General features: G+C 45.4%; 1 protein-coding gene across 1 annotated transcript; it reads right to left on the bottom strand.

The window, feature by feature from the left end:
• Window positions 1-467: 467 nt before the first annotated feature.
• Window positions 468-27,544, bottom strand: LOC311137374 (adenomatous polyposis coli protein 2-like; the record flags this gene model as incomplete). The annotated part of the gene is made up of 14 exons (XM_084171822.1): window positions 468-6,033; window positions 6,154-6,368; window positions 12,309-12,425; window positions 12,584-12,661; window positions 12,772-12,911; window positions 13,037-13,135; window positions 13,253-13,640; window positions 14,002-14,088; window positions 19,553-19,639; window positions 19,895-20,008; window positions 20,748-20,856; window positions 22,697-22,988; window positions 23,164-23,254; window positions 27,404-27,544. The coding sequence occupies 14 exons, from the start codon at window positions 27,542-27,544 to the stop codon at window positions 468-470; spliced, it is 7,524 nt and encodes a 2,507-aa protein (XP_084027948.1).

Raw genomic sequence — 27,544 nt, 5'->3', positions numbered from 1 at the left:
ATTGTTTTTAATTAATGGTTCTTCCTTCATTTTGATGATGGTACAGTATGTCTTGAAATCCACAGACAACTGTCTTTTTTTGTATGTTGTCATGTCTACACTACTTTTCTAACAGGCAATGGTTTATATACAAATACAAAAAGTACAAAAATGTCATTTTGTATGAGATTAGGCTACTCCCCGTAACTCCTTTCTAAAGGATAGTGTTATTCTATCCATTGAAGTCTTGTCTTATGCATACATCCAACTTGTATGAATGGCATGTGGGATCAGATGATTTGACATGACAGGTGTTCTTTGTTGAAGACACATTTCTGATGCAGTGAGGAAAAAGAAGGTTCAATACCCGAGGTAAAAGGATTGATACACACAACTAATCCACCTGAGTGTTAGTTTCAATCAGGAACACAGTAGGATTTTTCTTATCTCAAATGTATAGAAGTACATACGGTACTACGTAGTAGCTACTACGCTTCAGATTTTTCACATGACTTCTCATTGATTGTTGTTTCTTGGCTCTGTGCATCTTGCAGGCAGCAAGCCATGGGGCTAGGTATGTAGTTGAATGGGGTGACCCTAACCGCCTTGCTGGGGGAGCTCTGACGGAAATGGCCGACGCCGCCTGTGTGAGTTTCCACAGAGTGTGAGTTTCCAGCAGAGGCTGTGCTGTAGTTCTTTAGGGATCCATCAGAGCCTCCATCTTGGCCGGAGCCAATGCTGATCTTTCTAAGGAGGGCTAGTCTTGCTGCCTCCTCTGAGATGACTGGAGCTGTCTCAACAGTTGGAGAGGTGCTTGAGTTGGTCTTGTTGGACGAGAAATCCTCAGTTTGGACTGTGGCGTCGCTCGTCTTTCTTGACTTAAGTAATATGGTCGGCAGTTTCCCTGGCAGTGCTGGTGGTTTTGGTTTTGGCCCTTCAGGAACAGGCAACAGAGGCAATGCAGTAGATGGCAGAGTGCTCTTCAAGATTTGAGGCACATCCTCTTCCCGAATCCTCCTCCAGGTGACTCCGTCATTTAGGCGTGATCCAGTTCTCTGCTGCTTCTTCTTTGTATCGTCCTCACTCTTGGCTCGCCCACTTGAGTCGGAGGACGAGGAGCGGAGGGAGGAGCGGCTCGTTACTCTGCTCAGTATGTTTATGCTGGGCGATGAGGAATGGCGCTTGATGGTGTCTCTTTCCTGCTGCTTGGTTGCAGAGACGTTCCTCTGAGGCACCCTGCAGGGACTCTCTGAGCTGGTTCTCCTGGCTGGACGCCTGGTTGAGAGGTCTCGGTCACTAGAGCAGGCTCTGGACAGAGTCACAGTCTGCATTTGAAGCCCCTGCCTTGGCTCTTGCCTTTGCCCTGGCCCCCTTCCTTGCATCCTCCTTGGTCCCTGAGCAACTGGCTTTAGCTCTTGGCATCGAGATGAGCAGAGGAATACTGCAGGAGCACCGGGGATTGCTTTTCTTGGCGATGCATGCTGCGAGGTAGGAACAGAGCGTGGGGATGAACCGACACGTCTCATCATAGTCTTTGATTCCTTGATGAAGGTCAATTGCCTCAGGAACCCATTGCGGTCAGACTCGCTGCTGCTTGAATGGACAGATGTCATGCGAACTAAGTCAAAACGATTGGCTGGAGGTATTATTTTTCCTGCCACCTGACTGTTTTGCCTGTTGATACTTGTGGGTTGGTTGGTTACCAATGGTGATAGAGTTCTGGACTGTCTTGCTGTATTCTGCATGAAGGGTATTCGGACGGGTGACTTCTGTGTTTTGTGTGCTGGAGATTTTGGGCTCGGATTTGAAGGAACAGTGGAACGTCCCTTCCTTTCAGGTGGACTACTTGCTGGTGTGGTAACTTTTTTGGAAACAGATTGACTCGTTTGTGAGGGGAAGGTTATTTTCTTCGGTGACTGTTTCGATGGAGTAGAGCTTTGAGATGATCCAGACGATGAGCTCTTTGGTATCCTCGGAGGTGGGGTTGAGCTTCTTTTCGGCAAACACCACTGTGTGGAGTCATGGGGTTGTCCCAAACGGTGGAGACTCCTTGACCTCTGTTGAGCAAGGTTTGGATTCTTTGGAGCATCTGTCTTGGGTAACATTTTATTAGGAGGCGGTATTTGTGAGAGATTTGTCTCTTTCTTAGGGGTGTATGTCACTGTTCTACCTCTGAAGACCACTGGCAGATTTGGAACTGGCTTCCGTTGGTTAAAGTCCAGAGGTTTGTTAGCTTTTTTGTCCTTAAATATCTTCTTTTCTTTAGGAGTAAAACTGGATCCAGACATAAAAGAGAGGACAGATTCAGTCTCTTCAGAGGACGGTTCTTGAGATTTTGATGCTTGTAACCGTGTGACAACAGAATTAGCTCCTTCTTGTATTGCTCTCCATTCAACACTGTTGAGGTCTGAGTCTTTATCAGAAGCCATGTCCTCACTGTCAAAGTCTTGTTCATTGTTCCATCCACTGGACACTTTCTGCATTTCATTTCTTTGTTTCTGCTTCTTCTCTGCTTTCTTTCTTGCAGAAAGCTTCTTCCTCTGCTTGGGCATTGCAGATGTTATGCATTTTTGCAGAAGATCATCCTCTGAATCCATACTGACTGAGCTTGGTGAGCTTTGTTCCTCATACTGATTGTGGATGTGCATTGGTCTTTTTTGTTCGACCTGGTTAGATATCTTGTTGTGTTTGTTTTTCACCCATATTTGCTGGGCTTTTGATTGGTGTTCCTCAAATTCTGCATCAATCAAAGAGCTAAGAGATCCACTAAGAGAGTAACATTGGGGTGTTTCGTCCATTATTAGTTTGTGCTTGATCCTATTAAAACCTTTGGGTCTTGTCTGGGAATTGTCAATCCGACCAATATTAGTCATACTTCGGGAGAGAGTGTTCCTGCTGGACTCTCTCATCTGATTTCTCCCTGCCCTTTTTATCACTCCCTCCTCTTTGTCTGTCTGTTCATTGTATAAGCAGTAAATGGCTTCCTCTGTAGGATGGCGGATGGACCGAAAAGACTTATTCCCCTGAAGTGCTCTCTGTTTTTGGTTCCCCTCCGTGTTCGGCTTTATGATAGGTAGATCCAGTTTCCTTGTCAGGACCTGTCCCTGCTTTTGTCTTTGTTGATTGGGTGGTTGGTCACGGTGTCTCTGGTTGGCCACTCTATCAGCCACCTCTTTGCTCTGCATCAGTACTCTTTGAGTGGGAATGACATGTTTGATTGACCTGTTCATTTGATTGACTGGTATGTCAGGCTGACTAGTCATTTTAGTGGGCTTGTGGAAGTGTGAGAAAACCCGAAGGTCTTCAATTCTCTTTGCCTCTTGATCCAACAATTCCTGTTTGTTCATATTTGTTACCCTCCAATCTTTTGCCCCCTTGTCCCTCACTGGGTACTGAAGTGTTTCGTCACTTAACGATGTCGTGCTGGAAAAGTTGACAGGAGTGCCCTCAGCAGAATCAGTGTATGAGGAATCATCAAGATATAAGTCCTTTTGTTGCATTACAATCCTTCTCCCTGAGCACATTTGATTGGCATTGTTAGGAACCATCATATAAACAGGTATAGGTTTTCTGGTTTGGGAGTTTAGAACATGGGTGGGTAAGGTGGAGATCAGGGAGGGCCTTACTTTCCTGAACTTGGAGGGCATTGCTGAATTGATGCATTCTTTGAGAATTTCTATATCATCATCTGAATTACCCTCACTATATCTTTCCCCTTGGTCCATAAAGGAAGGATGCTCATTGTCATCTCTCTTTCCATGAGCCAGTGGGAATGTTGGATTGTTGTCCTTTTGCTGGAGTAAGGGGGTCAATTTCAATTCAACATCCTTCTGAATGAAGTGCTCATGAAGAGGTAGAGCACTCAAGCTAGAGGCGCATGAAAAGTTCTCTGTCGGCTTTTCCACTGTAAAGTAGATCATTGTGTCTAAATCTGGAGGCAGGTTGAACCTTTCCTTAAAGTCTGCAATGTCCATGAACTTGCGCAAGCTGCTTTCCCACTGCCCTGCTGTCCCGGCATTTTGGGTTTCTGGACCATTTGATTCAGCAAAGCATGGGGTTTTGCTTCGACTGGGGGGCATGGTTTGCCCTGGACTGTCAGGAAGATCACTTGGACTTATGGTCCCACTGATCATTTCGCTGCATGGATCACTTAGTATGGAGCTGGCAATTGAGTGAGATTCAAAGCTACCCAGTGAGCTGACAGAGCTGCAACGACTCATCACAAGTGGGGTCTCATGGATGTAGTTCTCTGACGAACTTGAAGGTGATCTGTCCTCAGGTATGCCTGGTGATACACCCCTCAGGAACACCTTTTCACGTTTGGTGGGGCAGGGAATTTCAATAGGATCAGACCCAATGCTCTGACAGGTTTTTGAATCAGTGACTAGCAGTTGGCTATCACTAAGATCCTCCAGGGTCTCATTCTCCTCTTCCCTCTTTACCAGATCCCCATCTTCCACTTCAATGATCTCAAGTGATGAGTCACTCTCCAACTCATTTTCACTTTGACTCTGCCCGTCAAGAGCTTCATCACCAGAGGAGAGGGAGGACAGGGAACTGCAACGGGAGAAACAGATTGGTGTGTTCTCCACTGAATACTTCTGCAGTGTCTCCATTGGTCCAATGGTTGGACTTCTAGCAGAGCTCATTGGAGAAAACTTGGTTAAACTCCCTCCAGTCATCACAGTTGGGACCCAGGCTTGTCTCCTCATTGCTTGAGCTGCCTGCACATTGATGGCAGTCTTTGCAACACCAAACTTAGCGACACTTTGAATTAGAGGGACATGTTGGTAGGAAGGGGACAGCTTTATGGAAGTCATGCTGACATCAGAAGAGAGTTTAGTTGATGCACTAGCTGGTGTTTGCGGGGGCAGCTCTTGACTCTTCTCTGTTTCTGTGCTATTAAGTTCAGGCAAATTCACTTCTTTGTTGTCCACAGAATCTCTCTCTGGTACATCGATCTGACTTGTCTCATTGAGGACATGAGTTCCGACGTCAAGGTATTCTTGATAAGCCACCTTAAGATCAAGCTTGTTAGGACGTCTCGCTGAGGGCCTAATCTGGTCCTTGCTACCACAATAGCCATCACTGGTGCTGCCACTGTTCAGACTGTCAGTGGACAAACTTGCATGGGTGGTTTTGAGACGTAAGAGAGCATGGGCTCTGTTCAGACGTTCTCTGTGTGCAAAGCTGCTGGTATCAGAGAGGCGACAGGGGGAGCATGACTTGGCCCGGGCCTCATGGAGTTCATTTGATCCATAGGGCAGGTCTGCAAAATGGTCCTCTGAGCTAAGGCTAAAGCTGTCCTCCGAAGATGTATGCATGGTAATGTCCTCCACAAGCTTATCAATCTTGGCCACAGTGTTGGTGATCTTTTTTGCTAGTTTTTCTGCTGCAACAGACACCTCATGTTCTGGAGGCGCTGGCTTCTTATCCTCTGTCTGTGGTCGCTCCACATCTCTCTCCGGTTCACTGTCCTTCTTGCGAGGCTGGTTTTGAAGAAAGTTGGAATTGCTCAAGAACATGGAGAGCATGGAGAAACTGCCTGTGTCCAGACTACTTGAGACATTAGGGGCCTCATCGTCGTCAAAGCAGCCCGAGTCAGATGCGTAATCCTTTGCCAGGCTCTCGATGTGCCGCAGTGGCTTGTTGATGCTTGGATGCTTGGCGCTGCTTTGTTTTTCAATGGAATCAAAGGTCTCCGCCAGATGCTTTGCATCTAGCTCAGCCTCTAGTGCTTTCTGCTTCCTCATGTAGAGCGAGGGCATGCAGGAACCAGGGGATATGACCGCGGCATCCTTATACTTGAGGGGCCGGTTCGTGAGCAGGTTCCGTAGAGCTGCGGCACTTCCCATGGCTATCATTTTGTGCTTGGAGTGGATGAGGTTGCGCAGCATGCTGACTGCCCCGAGGTCCCACAGTAGTTCCTGGTCCTTGGGACTGCGGGCAGAGAGATTCCAGAGGGTCCCACAAGCATTGCTCACAATGGTAAGGCTGTGAGAGCGCAGGTGCTGTAGCAACGTTTGGAGGCAGTTGTGGTCTCTGAGGATTTGCCTGTGTTGAAAGAAGGGGAACATACTAAGTATACAAGCATGTTAGAATGAAATGTGTGGAAATTGATGGCAATAATCATTGAACAGTTGCATTGATATAGAATTCCATTCAAGGAAATACCTGTAATCGTCCCGTGTGGCCACAAGACTGGACACATTACGCAGGATGCCACCTCCACTCTCAATGATTGCCAGTGAGTTGGTCTGACATCTGTAGGTGAGGGTGCTGACCAAGAAGCCCAGAGCCCCATCTACTGAGCAAATGGCTAACTTGTTCTCAGGACTGTGTGCTGACAGGTTCCACAGAGCGCTGAGGAGGCTCTTCAAGGTGGATTCCTAAAATGGGATTTTGCATTAACATTGCGTTAGAGATATATATACACAGTGGTGTGAAAAAGTGTTTGCCCCCTTCCTGATTTCTTATTTGTTTCTATGTTTGTCACACTTAAATGTTTCAGATCATCAAACAAATTTAAATATTAGTCAAAGATAACACAAGTAAACACAAAATGCAGTTTTGAAATGAAGGTTGTTATTATTAAGGGAAAACAAAATCCAAACCCACATGGCCCTGTGTGAAAAAGTGATTGCCCCCTACAACCTAATAACTGGTTGGGCCACCCTTAGCAGAAACAACAAAGTGTTCGCGATAACTTGCAATGAGTCTTTTACAGCGCTGTGGAGGAATTTTGGCCCACTCATCTTTGCAGAATTGTTGTAATTCAGCCACATTGGAGGGTTTTCGAGCATGAACTGCCTTTTTAAGGTTATGTGTCACACCCTGGCTCTGGGACTCTATATGTTGAGCCAGGGTGTGTTCATTCTATGTGTTAGATTTCTATGTTGGTAGTTCTAGTTGTGTTTATTTCTATGTTGGCTAGAGTGACTCCCAATCAGAGGCAACGAGTGTCAGCTGTCGTTGGTTGTCTCTGATTGGGAGCCATATTTAAACTGTCTGTTTTCCCTTTGTGTTTGTGGGTTCTTGTTCCGTGTTGGTCTATGATACCTAGGACGTTACGAGTCGTTTGTTGTTTTGTTTATTGCTGTTCTATTATCACTAAAGATAATAAAGTTAAACATGTTCGTTCATCACGCTGCGCCTTGGTCTATTCCCTACGACGATCGTGACAGAAGAACCCACCATACAAGGACCAAGCAGCGTGTCCAGGAGCAGGCAGACTGGACATGGGAGGAAGCGCCGGGAAAGGAGATGGAGAGGTTGGCGATGGCCCAGGTGGGCAAAGTATGGTCCTGGGAGGACATGCTCGGGGGAAAAGGACCATGGGCTAGGATTAAGGCCCTGGCGAGAGAGGAGCAGCGGCGTCAGCAGTGTCATCGTCGGACGGACGAGAGGCAACCACAAAACATTTTTAGGGGGGGGCACACGGCATGGGCGGCTGGGCAGCAGGAGGCTGCCACAGGGCGATTTGGAGAGGAGGCCACCGGGTTTGGGGGGCCAGAAGGCAGGTTGGCGGAGCCTGGATGGAGAGCGGAACCAACTTCCCGTACTCAGGCATGGCAGCATGGGACGGGGCAGGTTCCGCGGTATGCGGAGCGGCGTACTGTGCCACGAGTGGTCCGGCATAGTCCTGTACGTCCTGTGCGAGCACCCCGCACATGTCGTGCGAAGGTGGGTATGCAGCCAGGACGGAGTGTGCCGGCTCAACGCTCGTGGTCTCCAATGCCTCTCCGCGGTCCCGGATATCCTGCTCCAGTGTCACGTGCTGTTATGCCAGTACGGGTACACAGCCCTGTACGTCCTGTGCGGATGCCTCACACAGAGTGTGTGAGGGTAGGCATTCAGCCAGGACGGGTTGTGGCCGCTCTTCACTCCAGGTCTCCTATCCGTCTCCACAGCCCGGTTCGGCCTGTCCCTGCTCCACGCACCAAGCCTACGGTGTGCGTCGCCAGTCCGGTCCGGCCTGTCCCTGCTCCTCGCACCAAGCCTACGGTGTGCGTCGCCAGTCCGGTCCGGCCTGTCCCTGCTCCTCGCACCAAGCCTACGGTGTGCGTCGCCAGCCCAGTCCGGCCTGTCCCTGCTCCACGCACCAAGCCTACGGTGTGCGTCACCAGCCCGGTCCGGCCTGTTCCTGCTACTCGCACCAAGCCTACGGTGCGCGTCGCCAGCCCGGCCCGGCCTGTTCCTGCCACTCGCACCAAATCTACGGTGCGCGTCGCCAGCCCGGCCCGGCCTGTTCCTGCCCCTCGCACCAGGCCTACGGTGCGCATCGCCAGCCCGGCCCGGCCTGTTCCTGCCACTCGCACCAAATCTACGGTGCGCGTCGCCAGCCCGGCCCGGCCTGTTCCTGCCACTCGCACCAAGCCTACGGTGTGCGTCGCCAGCCCGGCCCGGCCTGTTCCTGCCACTCGCACCAAGCCTACGGTGCGCGTCGCCAGCCCGGCCCGGCCTGTTCCTGCCACTCGCACCAAGCCAGGGGTGCGAGTCGTCAGCCTGGTCCAGAACGTTCCTGCTACTCGCACCAAGCCAGGGGTGCGAGTCGTCAGCCTGGTCCAGCCCGTTCCTGCTACTCGCACCAAGCCAGGGGTGCGAGTCGTCAGCCTGGTAAAGCCCGTGGCTGCTCCACGCACCAAGCCAGGGGTGCGAGTCGTCAGCCCGGTAAAGCCCGTTCCGGCTCCACGCACCAAGCCAGGGGTGCGCATCGTCAGCCCGGTCCGGCCCGTTGCTGCTCCACGCACCAAGCCAGGGGTGCGAGTCGTCAGTCCGGTGAGGCCCGTTCCGGCTCCACGCACCAAGCCAGGGGTGCGCATCGTCAGCCCGGTCCGGCCCGTTGCTGCTCCACGCACCAAGCCAGGGGTGCGCGTCGTCAGTCCGGCACAACCCGTGCCTGGGTCACCGGTGCCTAATCAGGTACCGGTCAACTGCTCCACAACGGAGCTGAAGCTAACCGCTCCTGCTACGTCCAGTTCAGCTCCAGCCAGCGGGGCCAGACCGGACCTGGGGCGCTATGGGGGGTTTATTGGAGGGTGGTGGGCAAGGCCGGAGCCAGAACCGCCGCCGAGGAGGTATGCCCACCCAGCCCTCCCCTGTTTTGCTCTAGTTGAGGCGCGGTCGCAGTCCGCGCCTTTAGGGGGGGGGTACTGTCACACCCTGGCTCTGGGACTCTATATGTTGAGCCAGGGTGTGTTCATTCTATGTGTTAGATTTCTATGTTGGTAGTTCTAGTTGTGTTTATTTCTATGTTGGCTAGAGTGACTCCCAATCAGAGGCAACGAGTGTCAGCTGTCTGTTTTCCCTTTGTGTTTGTGGGTTCTTGTTCCGTGTTGGTCTATGATACCTAGGACGTTACGAGTCGTTTGTTGTTTTGTTTATTGCTGTTCTATTATCACTAAAGATAATAAAGTTAAACATGTTCGTTCATCACGCTGCGCCTTGGTCTATTCCCTACGACGATCGTGACATTATGCCACAGCATCTCAATAGGATTCAGGTCAGGACTTTGACTAGGCCACTCCAAAGTCTTCATTTTGTTTTTCTTCAGCCATTCAGAAGTGGACTTGCTGGTGTGTTTTGGATCATTGTCCTGCTGCAGAACCCAAGTTCGCTTCAGCTTGAGGTCACAAACAGATGGCCGGACATTCTCCTTCAGGATTTTTTGGTAGACAGCGGAATTCATGGTTCCATTTATCACAGCAAGTCTTCCAGGTCCTGAAGCAGCAAAACAGGCCCAGACCATCACACTACCACCACCATATTTTACTGTTGGTATGATGTTCTTTTTCTGAAATGCGGTGTTACTTTTACGCCAGATGTAATGGGACACACACCTTCCAAAAAGTTCAACTTTTGTCTCGTCAGTCCACAGAGTATTTTCCCAAAGGTCTTGGGGATCATCAAGATGTTTTCTGGCAAAAATGAGACGAGCCTTAATGTTATTTTTACTCAGCAGTGGTTTTCGTCTTGGAACTCTGCCATGCAGGCCATTTTTGCCCAGTCTCTTTCTTATGGTGGAGTCATGAACACCGACCTTAACTGAGGCAAGTGAGGCCTGCAGCTCTTTGGATGTTGTTGTGGGGTCTTTTGTGACCTCTTGGATGAGTCGTCGCTGCGCTCTTGGGGTAATTTTGGTCGGCCGGCCACTCCTGGGAAGGTTCACCACTGTTCCATGTTTTCGCCATTTGTGGATAATGGCTCTCACTGTGGTTCTCTGGAGTCCCAAAGCTTTAGAAATGGCTTTATAACCTTTTCCAGACTGATGGATCTCAACTACTTTCTTTCCAATTTGTTCCTGAATTTCTTTGGATCTCGGCATGATGTCTAGCTTTTGAGGATATTTTGGTCTACTTCACTTTGTCTGGCAGGTCCTATTTAAGTGATTCCTTGATTGAGAACAGGTGTGGCAGTAATCAGGCCTGGGTGTGGCTAGAGGAATTGAACTAAGGTGTGATAAACCACAGTTGAGTTGTGTTATAACAGGGGGGCAAACACTTTTTCACACAGGGCCATGTAGGTTTCGATTTTGTTTTCCCTTAATAATAACAACCTTCATTTCAAAACTGCATTTTGTGTTTACTTGTGTTATCTTTGACTAATATTTAAATTTGTTTGATGATCTGAAACATTTAAGTGTGACAAACATGCAAACAAATAACAAAATCAGGAAGGGAGTAAACACTTTTTCACACCACTGTATACAGTACCAGTCAAAAGTTTGGACACACCTACTCATTCAAGAGTTTTTCTTAATTTTTACTATTTTCTACATTGTAGAATAAGAGTGAAGACATCAAATATATTTTATATTTGAGATTCTTCAAAGTAGCCACCCTTTGCCTTGATGACAGCTTTGCACACTCTTGGCATTCTCTCAACCAGCTTCACCTGGAATGCATTTCCAACAGTCTTGAAGGAGTTCCCACATATGCTGAGCACTTGTTGGCTGCTTTTCCTTCACTCTGCGGTCCAACCCATCTCAATTGGGTTGAGGTCAGGTGATTGTGGAGGCCAGGTCATCTGATGCAGCACTCCATCATCTCCTTCTTGGTCAAATAGCCCTTACACAGCCTGGAAGTGTGTTTTGGGTCATTGTCCTGTTGAAAAACAAATGATAGTCCCACTAAGCGCAAACCAGATGGGATGGCGTATTGCTGCAGAATGCTGTGGTAGCCATGCTGGTTAAGTGTGCCTTGAATTCTAATTAAATCACAGACAGTGTCACCAGCAAAGCACCCCCACACCATCACACCTCCTCCTCCATGCTTCATGGTGGGAACCACACATGCGGAGATCATCCGTTCACCTACTCTGCTCTCACCAAGACACGGCAGTTGGAACCAAAAATCTCACATTTGGTCTCATCAGACCAAAGGACATATTTCCACCGGTCTAATCTCCATTGCTTGTGTTTCTTGGCCCAAGCAAGTCTTTTGTTCTTATTGGTGTCCTTTAGTAGTGGTTGCTTTGCAGCAATTCGACCATGAAGGCCTAACTCACGCAGTTTCCTCTGAACAGTTGATGTTGAGATGTGTCTGTTACTTGAACTCTGTGAAGCATTTATTTGGGCTGCAATCTGAGGTGCAGTTATTCTAATGAACTTGTCCTCTGCAGCAGAGGTAACTCTGGGTCTTCCTTTCCTGTGGCGGTCCTCATGAGAGCCAGTTTCATCATAGCGCTTGATGGTTTTTGCGACTGCACTTGAAGAAACTTTCAAAGTTCTTGAAATGTTCCGTATTGACTGACCTTCATGTCTTAAAGTAATGATGGACTGTCGTTTCTCTTTGTTTATTTGAGCTGTTCTTGCCATAATATGGACTTGGTCTTTTATCAAACAGGGCTATCTTCTGTATACCACCCCTACCGTGTCACAACACAACTGATTGGCTCAAACACATTACGAAGGAAAGAAATGTCACAAATTAACTTTTAACAAGGCACACCTGTTAATTTAAATGCATTCCAGGTGACTACCTCATGAAGCTGTATGAGAGAATGCCAAGAGTGTGCAAAGCTGTCATCAAAGCAAAGGGTGGCTACTTCGAAGAATCTCAAATATAAAATATATGTTGATTTGTTTAACACTTTTTTGGTTACTACATGATTCCATATGTGTTATTTCATAGTTTTGATGTCTTCACTATTATTCTACAATGTAGACAATAGTCTAAATAAAGATAAAACCTTGAATGAGTAGGTGTGTCTAAACTTCTGACTGGTACTGTATATTTTTATTTATTATATTTTGCAATTATTTCCTTCGATAATTGCTTTGGTTACAATTGCCAACTTGCATCGATCACATAATCTAGGTGTGATCTTACCTTTGTAGCTTGAAGAGCACAGGTTATCAATCCTGTTACACTCCCTACGTCTCTAAGGACCCTCTTGCTGTTGATGTCTGCACGCCATGACAGATTTCTCAGAATGCTCGACACTACCTGTGAGGGAGCAATAGACATGACCTCTTCAGCCATGTGGTACTGGAAAAATGTATTTGAACCACTGAAACTAAAAATAGTCATGTCTAGTGATCCTGAAATGGTGACAGAATTAATACACTCTGGAAGTAGTTAGTATAGTAGTAACAACATCGTACCTGATGTAGTTCCTCACTATCAGATGCAAGTTGGGCGACAATGGCCTGCAGGCAGCTTTTCTTTGTGCAGAGAGTGGCCTGTATAAAAGACAGGTCAGACATAAGTCATTTATCTTTATTGAAAAATATCCTTACAAATCAGATAAATATGTATCCCTCTCAGTGATTCGATGCTTTTCGATTGATACCTTGTTTACGACATCTCCGAAAGTAAGGTTTGTCAGTGCCATTCCCGCGTAGCGTCGAAGCGCCATATTGATGGGATCGTTCTGCATGCCGTACAGCTCCTGGTCCAAGTGCATCACCTCTGCAACTACCTGCAACCCCCCTAAACAGAAACACCAGCCATGCACATCACAAACTGAACAATTGATTCATTCACATATAATATTTTTCTTTATGGTTATGCTTTATCGTCTGTGTATATTTCCCACTGACGTGTTGTTCACTAACCTAGTTCATTCATGGCTCTTCGGTACTCCTCCTCGAAGGAGAGCTTCATGACAGCACACATGGCCTGGCAGATCTGGGGCTCCACTGGCTCAGGGATGTCTGAACACAACATGGAACACGGACAAGTACATCTTGAATTACTCTCACATCACTATATAATCCACTGTCTGCTATAGCGATCGCATGAATCTCCTAAAATAATCCTCCTCTACTAACCTGTGATTGTAGTACCTCCGGGGGAGGGCGTCCGCACGTGGCTCTCTATCCAGTCCCAGCCGCTGTCACAGTGTGAGCGGATCTGCTCCAGCACGTGCAGCACCCTCATCTCCCGCTGGGCCTGGCCCTCGTCGGGCTGGGAGTACACTATGTTGTGCAGGGCAGCGCTGGCTCTGGACTGGGCTTCCCGGCTGCATGCTACACTCCCGGCCGACTCTCCGGCACCCCCTGAGCCGTCGTGCAGGATCTGCACCAGCAGGGGGACGCAGCCGGACTTGCGCATGGCGATGCAGCTGTCTTGGGAGCTAGACATGGCCAGCAGAGTGCGGGACATCTCCTCCCTGTCCCGGTTGGCCAGCATGGAGAGCAGCCAGAACACCACCTCCACCTAATCCAGATTAAATACACAATGGCCGTGGTGAGTATGTATTTCATTCATTCATTTATTTACCTTTATTTTGGCAGGTAAGTCGACTGAGAGATGCCTCAATATTTTATAGCAATGACCTGAAGAGGATATTTGATATCATAACATTATATGCATAACTTGCATATTATGTAAAACCATCGAAATACCCAGTCGCAAAATGGTGGTTCAATATTATCATAACCATGTAAGATCTACTTTCACTACACATGGCTCCATGGGATCTGAGTATTGTCCACTTACACAAATAGTCATCTAAATAATGCAGAGCCACTAATGCAAACTCAATTCATCATTACTAAAGATGTTATGATGGCCTTACTCTGCTTCCATCTCTGTGTGCATCCAGAGCAGAAGCAGACAACGCATTTTCAGTTTCGGGAATAGGCAGCTTTTCACAGCTTGAGATCTGCAAAGAAAGAGAGGGTTCGTAAATGACATGGTTTCAAACTGCTTCATGTCAATAAGGGTCAAGTAACTGACATGAATAATTTTTCATTTTGTAGCATAAAAGTCAATTGCAGGCTGTTTGCTTTTTACCTTTCTATTAGGGCTGGGGATGGCCTCACAATATGATATTATCACAATACTTAGCTGCCGATACGATATGTATTGCGACTTTCACAATTGTATATGTATTGCGATTCTATACTGCGATTCTATTGCAATTTTCCAAGCATATTGCTCACTATATGTCTTCTGCAGAGAGACGAGAGAGCATGAGAAAATGAGTTTTGATCAGTCATGGAAATAAAAGTGCTGAAACAATCTTGGCTCACAACTTAAAAAGAAGATAGGATGAAAAATGCTACTTGGAGTCAAAGTATTGATTTAATATCATCCAAAACAAATTTCAATACAGGCTTCACAATCAAGACTGACCTCCAAGTGCCCTTGAGATAATGTATTCTGTTATTAATTGCAGTCTAAATGTCTAAATTACAATCCTATAGATTATTTAAAATAGAATAGAGTTTTTAAAATAGACTAATGTCTTTGTAGATAAATTATATTCCATAATTATATTCAATACTGTATGTATACAAATTGGAGTGAGTTATATTTATTGGGTTTAACAGACTGAATTACATCTGAATGGAAAGATTATGAACATTTATTTTACCATAATATTTGTTAATATCCCAAATATAATTATACCCGATAAGTGGGCCTAAATAAATAACAAATGTATCCAGCCTCTGGCATTGGTAGATCATTGGGAAAAACAATGTACCTACATTTGCTGTCCAAACATAAAAAGTATTTAGTAGTCAGCATCAGTATCTCCTGAAGTGAACACCAGAGTGATATGTTATTGTCAATAGACAACTAACAGATATCAATACATTTAATTTCACCTCCTGCATCTTAATCTTGGCCCTGCAGACAGACATTCATGTCTTTTCTCATAAGGTATCAACTGCACACTCCCAGCATACAGACACACTCCATTTGGATTCAACAAACCGATTGGCTCCATCGCAAATCTTCAGAGTCATCTATCAACTCTTTCATTCCCCCAGTCCATCACCATGGTAACCAGGCCTGTGCCTGATCACACCGAAGACTAGCTTTCAGACAAAGGCGGAGGGCTTTTAGACATATACTTGTCTGAATAGCTCCATCATGTTGTAAGCAATAAAGTGTGATCTCGCCGATAACAAGATAAACATGCTAAATGTGTCGGTGTTTTGATGGATTGAATCCGCCGTGGCTTTTACCCCATTCATTGTCGTAGCCACGCAGTTTAAATAAATCATCAAATGCTTACACTGGATTGCATAGGAACCTGCTGTGTGATGCAAGATGGTTGACAATAGCCCAGAAAAACATGGTACAATGTGTCTATTGTTGCCCCTGTTCATTCTCATTCTTCCTGCATCCTGGTACTAGAGAACTCATTGCTATTCTCCTACAGAGCCCAGAGGACAGATACACAGACACCTAGACGGGCCGGTCTGAGACCCACTCAACCGAAACACCCACTCCTGCTGTGCCAAGCTTGCAGTGCCAAAGCAACGCTATACTCTTTAGGAGGAGCGGCCAATCGGAGCCGAGCTAAAGAGGGGCAAAGCCCGCATTCTGCATAGCAGCACGGCAGCTATGATAGAGAGAGAGGTGGGGATAGAGAGAGAGAGAGAGAGAGAGAGAGAGAGAGAGAGAGAGAAAAGTGGATTTACAGTATATTACAGGATAACACAACATTCCACAACCTACAGTATTATAGATCCTACTGTATGACGTACTTCTGCACATAGTTACAGTGCACTCTCCTTATAAGAATCTATCCCAAATGGAAACCACAGGACGACGTCAATATTATATACAGTAAATAGCCTACTAATTGAAATATTCTACTCAGAACAGGTAATTATAACACATTTTAGGCTTGTACTGCATAATGATCAGCTGACTTAAAGGCACTGCATGGTCAATCCGCCGTCTGCATTGGCCGTGCAGCATTTACAGTGATACGGCCTCTATAGAAGTCAGGGCATTCATAATTATTGCGCTTTGCGGAGCAGTGCAGAGCTGTTGAGCAGAGCTGTTGTGAAGGAAGTTGTTAAGGAAGTGAGTTTGTGTTTATACAGGCCCTCCCGCCCCCATCTACCGTCAACCATTGATGTCAATGTGGCTTTATACGGAGCCCTCCGCATTGTTACAACATTTGGGAAGCATGGAAATGCGGTACGGAGCTCAATTTGGCCTCTGCGTGCCTACGGAGGCCCCACAATTGCATCACACCCTCCATACGGAGCCTCCGACCACATTTTCAGATCAAGCATAAATTGGCTTTAAGAAACTATTACTGTGGGCCAATCAAGATGTTGTTTGACTAATTGTTTTTTGTTTTGTTTATTTCTGCTTTTCTAGGCCAAAGGTTTACCCAAGTTCAATCTGAAAAATTATCAAATGGCCTCAATCGATTTGTCCACAATGATTTATTCAAGCTATACTGAACAAAAATGTAAATTGTTGGTCCCATGTTTCATGAGCTGAAATAATAGATCCCAGAAATGTTCCATACGCACCAAAAGCTTATTTCTCTCAAATATTGGCCACAAATTTGTTTACATCCCTGTTAGTGAGCATTTATCCTTTGCCAAGGTAATCCATCCGCCTGACAGGTGTGGCATATCAAGAAGCTGATTAAACAGAATTATCATTACACAGGTGCACCTTGTGCTGGGGACAATAAAAGGCCACTCCAAAATGTGCAGTTATGTCACACAACACAATGCCACAGATGTCTCAAGTTTTGAGGGAGAGTGCAATTGGCATGCTGACTATACTGTTGCCTGATAATTGAATGTTAATTTCTCTACCATAAGCTGCCTCCAACGTCATTTTAGAGAATTTGGCAGTGCGACCAACCGGCCTCACAACCGCAGACCACATGTAACCACGCCAGCCCAGGACCTCCACATCCGGCTTCATCACCTGCGGGATGGTCTGAGACGAGCCACCCGGAAAGCTGATAAAACTGTGGGTTTGCACAACCGAATAATTTCTGAACAAACTGTCAGAAACCGTCTCAGGGAAGCTCATCTGCATGCTCGTCGTCCTCACCAGGGTCTTGACCTGACTGCAGTTCGGCATCATAACCGACTTCAGTGGGCAAATGCTCACCTTCGATGGCCACTGGCAAGCTGGAGAAGTGTGCTCTTCAAGGATGAATCCCGGTTTTAAGTGTACCAGGATGATGGCAGACAACGTGTATGGCGTTGTGTGGGAGAGCGGTTTCCTGATATCAACGTTGTGAACAGAGTGCCCCATGGTGGTGTTGGGGTTATGGTATGGGCAGGCATAAGCTACGGACAACAAATACAATTGCATTTTATTGATTGCAATTTGAATGCACAGAGATACTGTGACGAGATCTTTAGGCCCAGTGTCGTGCCATTCATCCGCCGCCATCACCATGTTTCAGCATGACAATGCACGACCCCATGTCGCAAGGATCTATACACATTTCATGGAAGCTGAAAATGTCCCAGTTCTTCCATGGCCTGCATACTCACCAGACATGTCACCCATTGAGCATGTTTGTCAGGCTCTGGATCTACGTGGACGACAGCGTGTTCCAGTTCCTGCCAATATCCAGGAACTTCGCACAGCCATTGAAGAGGAGTGGGACAACATTCCACAGGCCACAATCAACAGCCTGATCAACTCCATGTGAAGGAGATGTGTCGCGCTGCATGATGCAAATGGTCACACCAGATACTGACTGGTTTTCTGATCCACGCCTTACCTTTCTTTAATGGTATCTGTGACCAACAGATGCATATCTGTATTCCCAGTCATGTGAAATTCATAGATTAGTGCTTAATGAATTTATTTCAATTGACTGATTTCCTTATATGAACTGTAACGCAGTAAAATATTTCAAAATGTTTCATGTTGCATTTATATTTCTGTTCAGTGTAGTTCATAATTAATTAACTCTAAGTGGAACCCCCTCAAGTAAAATTACGAATATCTTATGACTATATAAAGCAGGACTAATTTTAACATTTCCAAACCTGGTGTTAAATTCACAGTTACTGAGTGTTCATTTTCAAATGAAAACAACATTCTCGTCTGTGTTTCTCATCAATATTAAATTACCTGGAGTAGCTTGTGGTTTTCCAGGCATTTAATATTTATTGTAAATCCAATATGGTGGTGTGCCTGTGTAATCAGTAAATATGCATTAGAAGGCACATCAAACATTCTGTCACACATGTTCAGCATGTGTCAGTGTTGCAGGCAGAGTTGTACCACTGCATCTGTTTGTGTACACCCCACCTAGTGATCGCATAGCCTCAATATTTCAAAGCACCTATAAAACATTCAGCGCAGTGCTGACAAGACGCAGGAGAGGAAGTAGTGAGGGAAATATTCAACCAGCCAAAGGACAAGGAAAACTGACAATATGATCTAAATTGACCAAAAGCTGCTGAGGCGGCAGACAATGGGAAATAAATAAATCACCTCAGAGTGAAAATAATCCTTGTCATCTTTCATGTTTTAAAATTATTGTAAAAAAGTAAAAAATTGTTGTGTGAAAACAGAACACAGGATTATCTGTCACTGTCACTTGCTTGTCTCAATCTCTGAGTACAGTATGTTGACATGCACACTAATAATTTTATATTAAACTGATTATGGCAGTAGGCTGAGTATGGCATTAGTCATGTAAAAACCTTACTCTGCTTATCTTAATCAGCGTAAGGTCATAATCGAAGTAAGCATACAGCGATTAAAACACCTGGCTTTCTGAGCAATCTTTCAAATTATAAGGACAAGTTAACACCTAATCATAGTTACAGCTGTGTGTTTGATCTGCGCATGTGCCAGCACGAGCAGCGCGAGCTTCCTTCTTTTGCGCGAGTGAAGTGAGTTCAGGAAAAAGTATGCATCTAGAAATAGTTTTCAAATAAAAACTTGATATGTCCGAACTCAGAATCAAATAGGCTTCACAAAAATAACAGGGTTGCTGTGGTATAACGTTTATTTTGATTGCCGATTTTCTGCATTTATCAAAGTCCCATCACGTAGCCTGATTTCAGATGTGTCCATGTAAACAGGATTATTAGGGAAATCGTTCTTCTTGCAAAGCATGTAAATGTTTAATTTGAACTATTATATTAATCGGACTATTCACAATAATCATATTATTATGTGCATGTAACCGTACTCACTGTGCTTATTCATTGTTCACAACAGTCTCTGTGATTGAAGTCTTATGTTTCCACTTTCCAACTAATTCCTCTGTTCTGCCTCTGTTGGACATTCAATACAAGGCCCCCATGTTTTACTTGAGTTTCAAGTGTGTGTGTGTGTGTGTGTGTGTGTGTGTGCGTGTATGTGTGAGTGTGTTATCTCACCTCACACAGGCTCTTCTCCTGGGTGCCTCTGGACTCCTGGGCCTCCTGTAGTTCTTTCTCCAGCTGTTCCAGACGAGCCACACGGATCTGTGAGGGGAGACAGAGAGAGTCTTTAGTCGCCACAGCCATTTTGTGTCGCGACAAACATTGTACAACACCTTCTGACAGCACAGTTTTAATTTCTGTGTTTTTTCATGTAAAATGTGTGTGTTGCATTCAAAACATGTTTCAGAAAGAAGTTCCACACGCAATAATGTAACTGAACGTTTTGACAATAGTTGCCAAATGTTACTGTGTGTGTTGCCATGACAGAGACAGACGTGGCAGAGTCCCTCTCCTTACCTGTGTCCTCTGGACCATTTCATCGCTGGTTCCGAATCGTTCCTCCATGACAGAACGCAACTGCTGTGCCTCGAACTCCAGCTGCTGACGAATGAGGTCAATCTGTATGGAGAACTGTTAAGATAAGGAAAAATAGCTTAGTTTCCACACAACACAAGCCTCCATTTTGGGGCATTCTGAAACAAAATGGATGCTAGCTTCTCTGCCGAAAAGCTTAACCAAATATTTTTTATAACTAACCCAAGATAGACCAGAGCCTGTCGTTTCCAATGGGAGCAAATTAATCATAGTGGGCAGAACAAGCAAGGAGGTGGACAGAACCAAGCACAAGCTAGAGAGATCCTATTGGTGTAATCTAGCATTTATTTGCAAAATCCATCTCGCTCCATTTTCTCACACTGCCGGCCACTGGGCTTCCTCTCATCACCATATTTGGTAGTGAGTGGAAACATGAAGCGGATGCTTCACATTTATACATCCGGTGAAATATCTGGCTCATTGTTCTATCTGTGGTTTAACTCTTGCCTGTGCCCCTGTTAAAACAATATTGAGTTGATTTCATGACAATGAACATACAAGAAAGCAATAAAACATTTTGTCTGTCCATTAAATAATAAAGTAATACTCTACTCTACTCATACTCTAAACTGTTTCCAAAGAGGCATTTTCCAACAAGCACACAATGAAATAAGAGGGGGCGACAGTTTCCAAAAAAAGTGCCTACATTTCCTGCAACTGAGTGCTGAGTACAAGTATACTGTGTACTGTACTGCTGTCTGTTATAGTCCACTGTGTCTGAGCACTGTGCAGGAGAGAATGTTCTGGAGACTCAGTGGCGTTAAAGTGCTCTCACCGTGTCGATGCGTGGCAGTTGGTTCAGCCGCTGAGAGAGTCCCTGGAGCTGGCTGTAGTACCAGCGACGCTCCCGCACCTCCTTGTCTATCTCACTTAGAAGCATCGTCCTAGAACACACACAGCTACATTTAACACATTGACTACCATCCACCACAACATCACTGGGGATTCATAGTACCTCACCTTTTTTTTTAAGGGTCTAGTGATTTATAGTGAATTATTATTTTTAAGGTAGTATTTTAAAGATGTTTGATTTAGTATTACTAGTAATACATACAGTTGAAGTCGGAACTTTACATACACCTTAGCCAAATACATTTAAACTCAGTTTTTCACAATTCCTGACATTTAATCCTAGTAAAAAGTCCCTGTTTTAGGTCAGTTAGGATCACCACTTTATTTTAAGAATGTGAAATGTCAGAATAATAGTAGAGAGAATGATTTATTTCAGCTTTTATTTCATTCATCGCATTCCCAGTGGGTGAGAGGTTTACATACACTCAATTAGTATTTCGTAGCATTGTCTTTAAATTGTTTAACTTGGGTCAAATGTTTTGGGTAGCCTTCCACAAGCTTCCCACAATAAGTTGGGTGAATTTTGGCCCATTCCTCCTGACAGAGCTGGTGTAACTGAGTCAGGTTTGTAGGCCTCCTTGCTCGCACATGCTTTTTCAGTTCTGCCCACACATTTTCTATAGGATTGAGGTCAGGCTTTGTGATGGCCACTCCAATACCTTGACTTTGTTGTCATTAAGCCATTTTTCCACAACTTTGGAAGTATGCTTGGGGTCATTGTTCATTTGGAAGACCCATTTGCGACCAAGCTTTAACTTCCTGACTGATGGCTTAAGATGTTGCTTCAATATATCCACCTAATTTTCCTTCCTCATGATGCCATCTATTTTGTGAAGTGCACCAGTCCCTCCTGCAGCAAAGCAGCCCCACAGCATGATGCTGCCACCCCTGTGCTTCACGGTTGGGATGGTGTTCTTCGGCTTGCAAGCATCCCCCTTTTTCCTCCAAACATAACGATGGTCATTATGGCCAAACAGTTATATATTTTTTTCATCAGACCAGAGGACATTTCTCCAAAAAGTACGATCTTTGTCCCCATGTGCAGTTAGCAAACCGTAGTCTGGCTTTTTTATGGTGGTTTTGGAGCAGTGGCTTGTTCCTTGCTGAGCGGCCTTTCAGGTTATGTCGATATAGGACTCTTTTTACTGTGGATATAGATACTTTTGTACATGTTTCCTCCAGCATCTTCACAAGGTCCTTTGCTGTTGTTCTGGAATTGATTTGCACTTTTCGCACCAGAGTACCTTCATCTCTAGTAGACAGAACGCATCTCCTTCCTGAGCGGTATGACAGCTGCGTGGTCCCATGGTGTTTATACTTGCGTACTATTGTTTGTACAGATGAACGTGGTACCTTCAGGCGTTTGGAAATTGCTCCCAAGGATGAACCAGACTTGTGGAGGTCTACAATACTTTTTCTGAGGTCTTGGCTGATTTCTTTTGATTTTCCCATGATGTCAAGCAAAGAGGCACTGAGTTTGAAGGTAGGCCTTGAAATACATCCACAGGTACACCTCCAATTGACTCAAATTATGTCAATTAGCCTATCAGAAGCTTCTAAAGCCATGACATCATTTTCTGGAATTTTCCAAGCTGTTTAAAGGCACAGTCAACTTAGTGTATGTAAACTTCTGACCCACTGGAATTGTGATACAGTGAATTATAAGTGAAATAATCTGTCTGTAAACAATTGATGGAAAAATTACTTTTGTCATGCACAAAGTAGATGTCCTAACCGACTTGCCAAAACTATAGTTTGTTAACAAGAAATGTGTGGAGTGGTTGAAAAACGAGTTTTAATGACTCCAACCTAAGTGTATGTAAACTTCCGACTTCAACTGTACATCTGATTGAACGATGGCAAAGCGCTAACCTCTCTTTGTATAGATCTTCCAGATGCTGGGCCGTGACGCGTCCGTCTCCCAGCATGGCTTTTGCCAGGGCTCCAGGGTGCACAGCCGTGCCCTCCCCAGACAGAGAGGTGCTCTGGCGGGATGAAGGCCGCAGGGGGCTCCTGGCTCTGGAGGAGGATGGAGGCAAGCAGGCCAGACGATCGCCCATGTCACCCGACTGAGCTGCCAGACTGGCTAGACTCTCTGGGAGGACGCGCAGGTTTTGCGGCTGGTACTTCAGCTCATAGTAGTTGGTCAAGTCCATGTGCAACTCTGAGAGAGAAATGTCATTAATATTGGAAAAAATAAATATGATTTTATTTTCTAAAAATGAACCATTGAAATAGCTGATATTGAATTAATTAATGAGTTGTGTACAATATCAGTCTAAACAAACATTAAAAGGTGAGAAAATAGACAGAAAAGCACAGGGTTACAGCACACATACCTTTGAGCTGGTCCAGCACATCAGTCCTCCCAGAGGAGGCCAAAGTGCCAGCCTCCAGCTCCAGTTTGCTTTGCAGCCCCTTCAGAACCCCCTAGAGAGGAGAAAGCAATTCACTATCTGTGTCCAACCAGAAACCCAGTCAAATGAAATTGTTGTTGTGGCCACAGTGAAACCAAAAATGAGTCACAACCTGTTGGGATTACGATGACCTCCTAGAGGGAAATCACAGCCAAATCAATGTAAAATCCTAGCCTCAAATCAATGTTCTCCAAGGGGTTGTTTTGGGTTTGGAAGGTTAGGTCTATTTGCCACCAGTGTCTGGCTTTGTGAGCTCCTTACAGAGCGTCCTGGTTGTCTGCTGATAGCTCAAGCTGCCCTCAGGAATATAAAGGCTTTAGCTGGGGATAATCCAGCTGTGTGCCAGAGGAGTGATAGGGCGGACCAGCATGCACTGGGGTTAGCACCTACAATTACATCTTAAAGATGGCGACCTATCCAGACTATTATATGATTGATGTTGCTGGCTGGAATAGAGAAATTGTTTCGTTTTGGTATGTTTTGTTGTTCATTTCGTCAATTCGGATTGAAATAATTAGTTATGAACGAAGGACGAGTTGGACGTTTTTAATAACCAGATTATGATATGTGTTTTGCCCTTTCTGCTCATGCCTCTCAGAATCAGGTACCCAGTAGTTCAGTGGTAGTCCACAGTACACAGCATTTAGGCTAAAGCCACTCTAAAGCACATTGGAAACCCTGATTCCACCCCTCTTGGAATGGTCCTTAATTCTGCCAGTAATCCAAACTCCCCACAGGCTGTGATTCTGGCAAAGTTTAATGCTAGCCTGGCACAAAACTGTGACCTAGGCTACAATATCACCACAGACCCTGACACAGATATCCTATTATGATGCATGTCTATAAAAACCAAGTGTTTCGTTGATAAACAGACAGATACCTAACAGTAAAGCCTAATTGCACATGGTGTGACAGGGAGGAGTGTACAGAAATTTGAAGCAGATTATTTCCTGGAATCCAGGCAGAGGCTTAGCCACAGAGAAAAAATGACTATATCAAAGAAGAAAGATCCTGTCAGACAAGCCGGGATTTCAAAATAATCGATAATGAGAAAATGTCTTAGCGGGCTATATGGTCTAATGGTTTCCTTCTTCCTCGGCAGCTTGTCTCAATCCCTGCTGGCATCATTACTGTAACGAGGACAACTGGATGGATCCCAGTCACTCAGTCACTCAGGAGAGAAACCGGGTCACTTGCGAAGGAGTTACATGAAGTCTACAGCATCCTTCAGAATTGGGGCTGAACTCTATACATCTGAGGCAGAACTGAGTGGATTTTGAATGGGAAAATGTCCTATCTGTATTTAAATCATATTATTAGCCACGGCTTGACAAAATGGAGGGAAAAGTCCCAGATGTAGGCATAGAGAAAATCCAAAATGAAAACATTGTCCTTTTAAAAAACAAAGGACAATTGCTGCCATCTTTATGAGCTATCATCAAAGCAACACATTGTCATCTGTGTCTTTCATATATCAAATCAAATCAAATCAAATCAAATCAAATTGTATTGGCCACATGCGCCGAATACAACAGGTGCAGACATTACAGTGAAATGCTTACTTACAGCCCTTAACCAACAGTACATTTATTTTTAACAAAAAAAGTAAAAATAAAACAACAACAAAAAAAGTGTTGAGAAAAAAAAGAGCAGAAGTAAAATATAATAACAGTAGGGAGGCTATATATACAGGGGGGTACCGGTGCAGAGTCAATGTGCGGGGGCACCGGCTAGTTGAGGTAGTTGAAGTAATATGTACATGTGGGTAGAGTTAAAGTGACTATGCATAAATAATTAACAGAGTAGCCGCAGCGTAAAAGGATGGGGTGGGGGGGCAGTGGAAATAGTCCGGGTAGCCATGATTAGCTGTTCAGGAGTCTTATGGCTTGGGGGTAGAAGCTGTTGAGAAGTCTTTTGGACCTAGACTTGGCACTCCGGTACCGCTTGCCGTGCGGTAGCAGAGAGAACAGTCTATGACTAGGGTGGCTGGAGTCTTTGACAATTTTGAGGGCCTTCCTCTGACACCGCCTGATATAGAGGTCCTGGATGGCAGGAAGCTTGGCCCCAGTGATGTACTGGGCCGTACGCACTACCCTCTGTAGTGCCTTGCGGTCGGAGGCCAAGCAGTTGCCATACCAGGCGGTGATGCAACCAGTCAGGATGCTCTCGATGGTGCAGCTGTATAATTTTTTAGGATCTGAGGACCCATGCCAAATCTTTTCAGTCTCCTGAGGGGGAATAGGCTTTGTTGTGCCCTCTTCACGACTGTCTTGGTGTGTTTGGACCATCACGTTGGTGATGTGGACACCAAGGAACTTGAAGCTCTCAACCTGTTCCACTACAGCCCCGTCGATGAGAGTGCCTCATATACAGTGAGGGAAAAAAGTATTTGATCCCCTGCTGATTTTGTACGTTTGCCCACTGACAAAGACATGATCAGTCTATCATTTTAATGGTAGGTTTATTTGAACAGTGAGAGACAGAATAACAACAAAAAAATCCAGAAAAACGCATGTCAAAAATGTTATAAATGGATTTGCATTTTAATGAGGGAAATAAGTATTTGACCCCTCTGCAAAACATGACTTAGTACTTGGTGGCAAAACCCTTGTTGGCAATCACAGATGTCAGACGTTTCTTGTAGTTGGCCACCAGATTTGCACACATCTCAGGAGGGATTTTGTACCACTCCTTTTTGCAGATCTTCTCCAAGTCATTAAGGTTTCTAGGCTGACGTTTGGCAACTCGAACCTTCAGCTCCCTCCACAGATTTTCTATGGGATTAAGGTCTGGAGACTGGCTAGGCCACTCCAGGACCTTAATGTGCTTCTTCTTGAGCCACTCCTTTGTTGCCTTGGCTGTGTGTTTTGGGTCATTGTCATGCTGGAATACCCATCCACGACCCATTTTCAATGCCCTGGCTGAGGGAAGGAGGTTCTCACCCAAGATTTGACGGTACAAGGCCCCGTCCATCGTCCCTTTGATGCAGTGAAGTTGTCCTGTTCCCTTAGCAGAAAAACACCCGAAAGCATAATGTTTCCACCTCCATGTTTGACGGTGGGGATGGTGTTCTTGGGGTCATAGGCAGCATTCTTCCTCCTCCAAACACGGCGAGTTGAGTTGATGCCAAAGAGCTCGATTTTGGTCTCATCTGACCACAACACTTTCACCCAGTTCTCCTCTGAGTCATTCAGATGTTCATTGGCAAACTTCAGACAGCCCTGTATATGTGCTTTCTTGAGCAGGGGGACCTTGCGGGCGTTGCAGGATTTCAGTCCTTCACGGCGTAGTGTGTTACCAATTTGTTTTCTTGGTGACTATGGTCCCAGCTGCCTTGAGATCATTGACAAGATCCTCCCGTGTAGTTCTGGGCTGATTCCTCACCGTTCTCATGATCATTGCAACTCCACGAGGTGAGATCTTGCATGGAGCCCCAGGCCGAGGGAGATTGACAGTTCTTTTGTGTTTCTTCCATTTGCGAATGATCGCACCAACTGTTGTCACCTTCTCACCAAGCTGCTTGGCGATGGTCTTGTAGCCCATTCCAGCCTTGTGTAGGTCTACAATCTTGTCCCTGACATCCTTGGAGAGCTCTTTGGTCTTGGCCATGGTGGAGAGTTTGGAATCTGATTGATTGATTGCTTCTGTGGACAGGTGTCTTTTATACAGGTAACAAGCTGAGATTAGGAGCACTCCCTTTAAGAGTGTGTTCCTAATCTCAGCTCATTACCTGTATAAAAGACACCTGGGAGCCAGAAATCTTTCTGATTGAGAGGGGGTCAAATACTTATTTCCCTCATTAAAATGCAAATCAATTTATAACATTTTTGACATGCGTTTTTCTGGATTTTTTTGTTGTTATTCTGTCTCTCACTGTTCAAATAAACCTACCATTAAAATTATAGACTGATCATTTCTTTGTCAGTGGGCAAACGTACAAAATCAGCAGGGGATCAAAAACCTTTTTCCCTCACTGTATATATTTTTTAATCTTTAGTCCAGATGCAGAGAAATAACAAACATAACAAACAAAGAGGTCAAGGAAATATGGAAATGGTTGAAATTCCACCTTTCTAACCAATCATCAAATCAACACTCTAATCTTATCCTCCTATTCTTATTTCTCTCTTAGCCCTGGGGTCGTCCCTCTAACCTCTCTCACCTTCATGTCGGTGGTCTCGTTCTCCAGCTTGGACAGGTGGTTGGAGTTGTCCTCCAGCTCTCTCCGCAGATGGGAATTCTCCTGGCGGAGAGCTTCCACCTGGTAGACCAGCTGGTCATAGGAAGCCGTGGAGTTCGCCAT

Source organism: Coregonus lavaretus (genome assembly GCF_964263955.1).
Source record: "Coregonus lavaretus genome assembly, chromosome: 11".
Classification (NCBI taxonomy): Eukaryota; Metazoa; Chordata; class Actinopteri; order Salmoniformes; family Salmonidae; genus Coregonus; species Coregonus lavaretus.
This window is presented reverse-complemented; position numbering and strand designations above follow the sequence as displayed.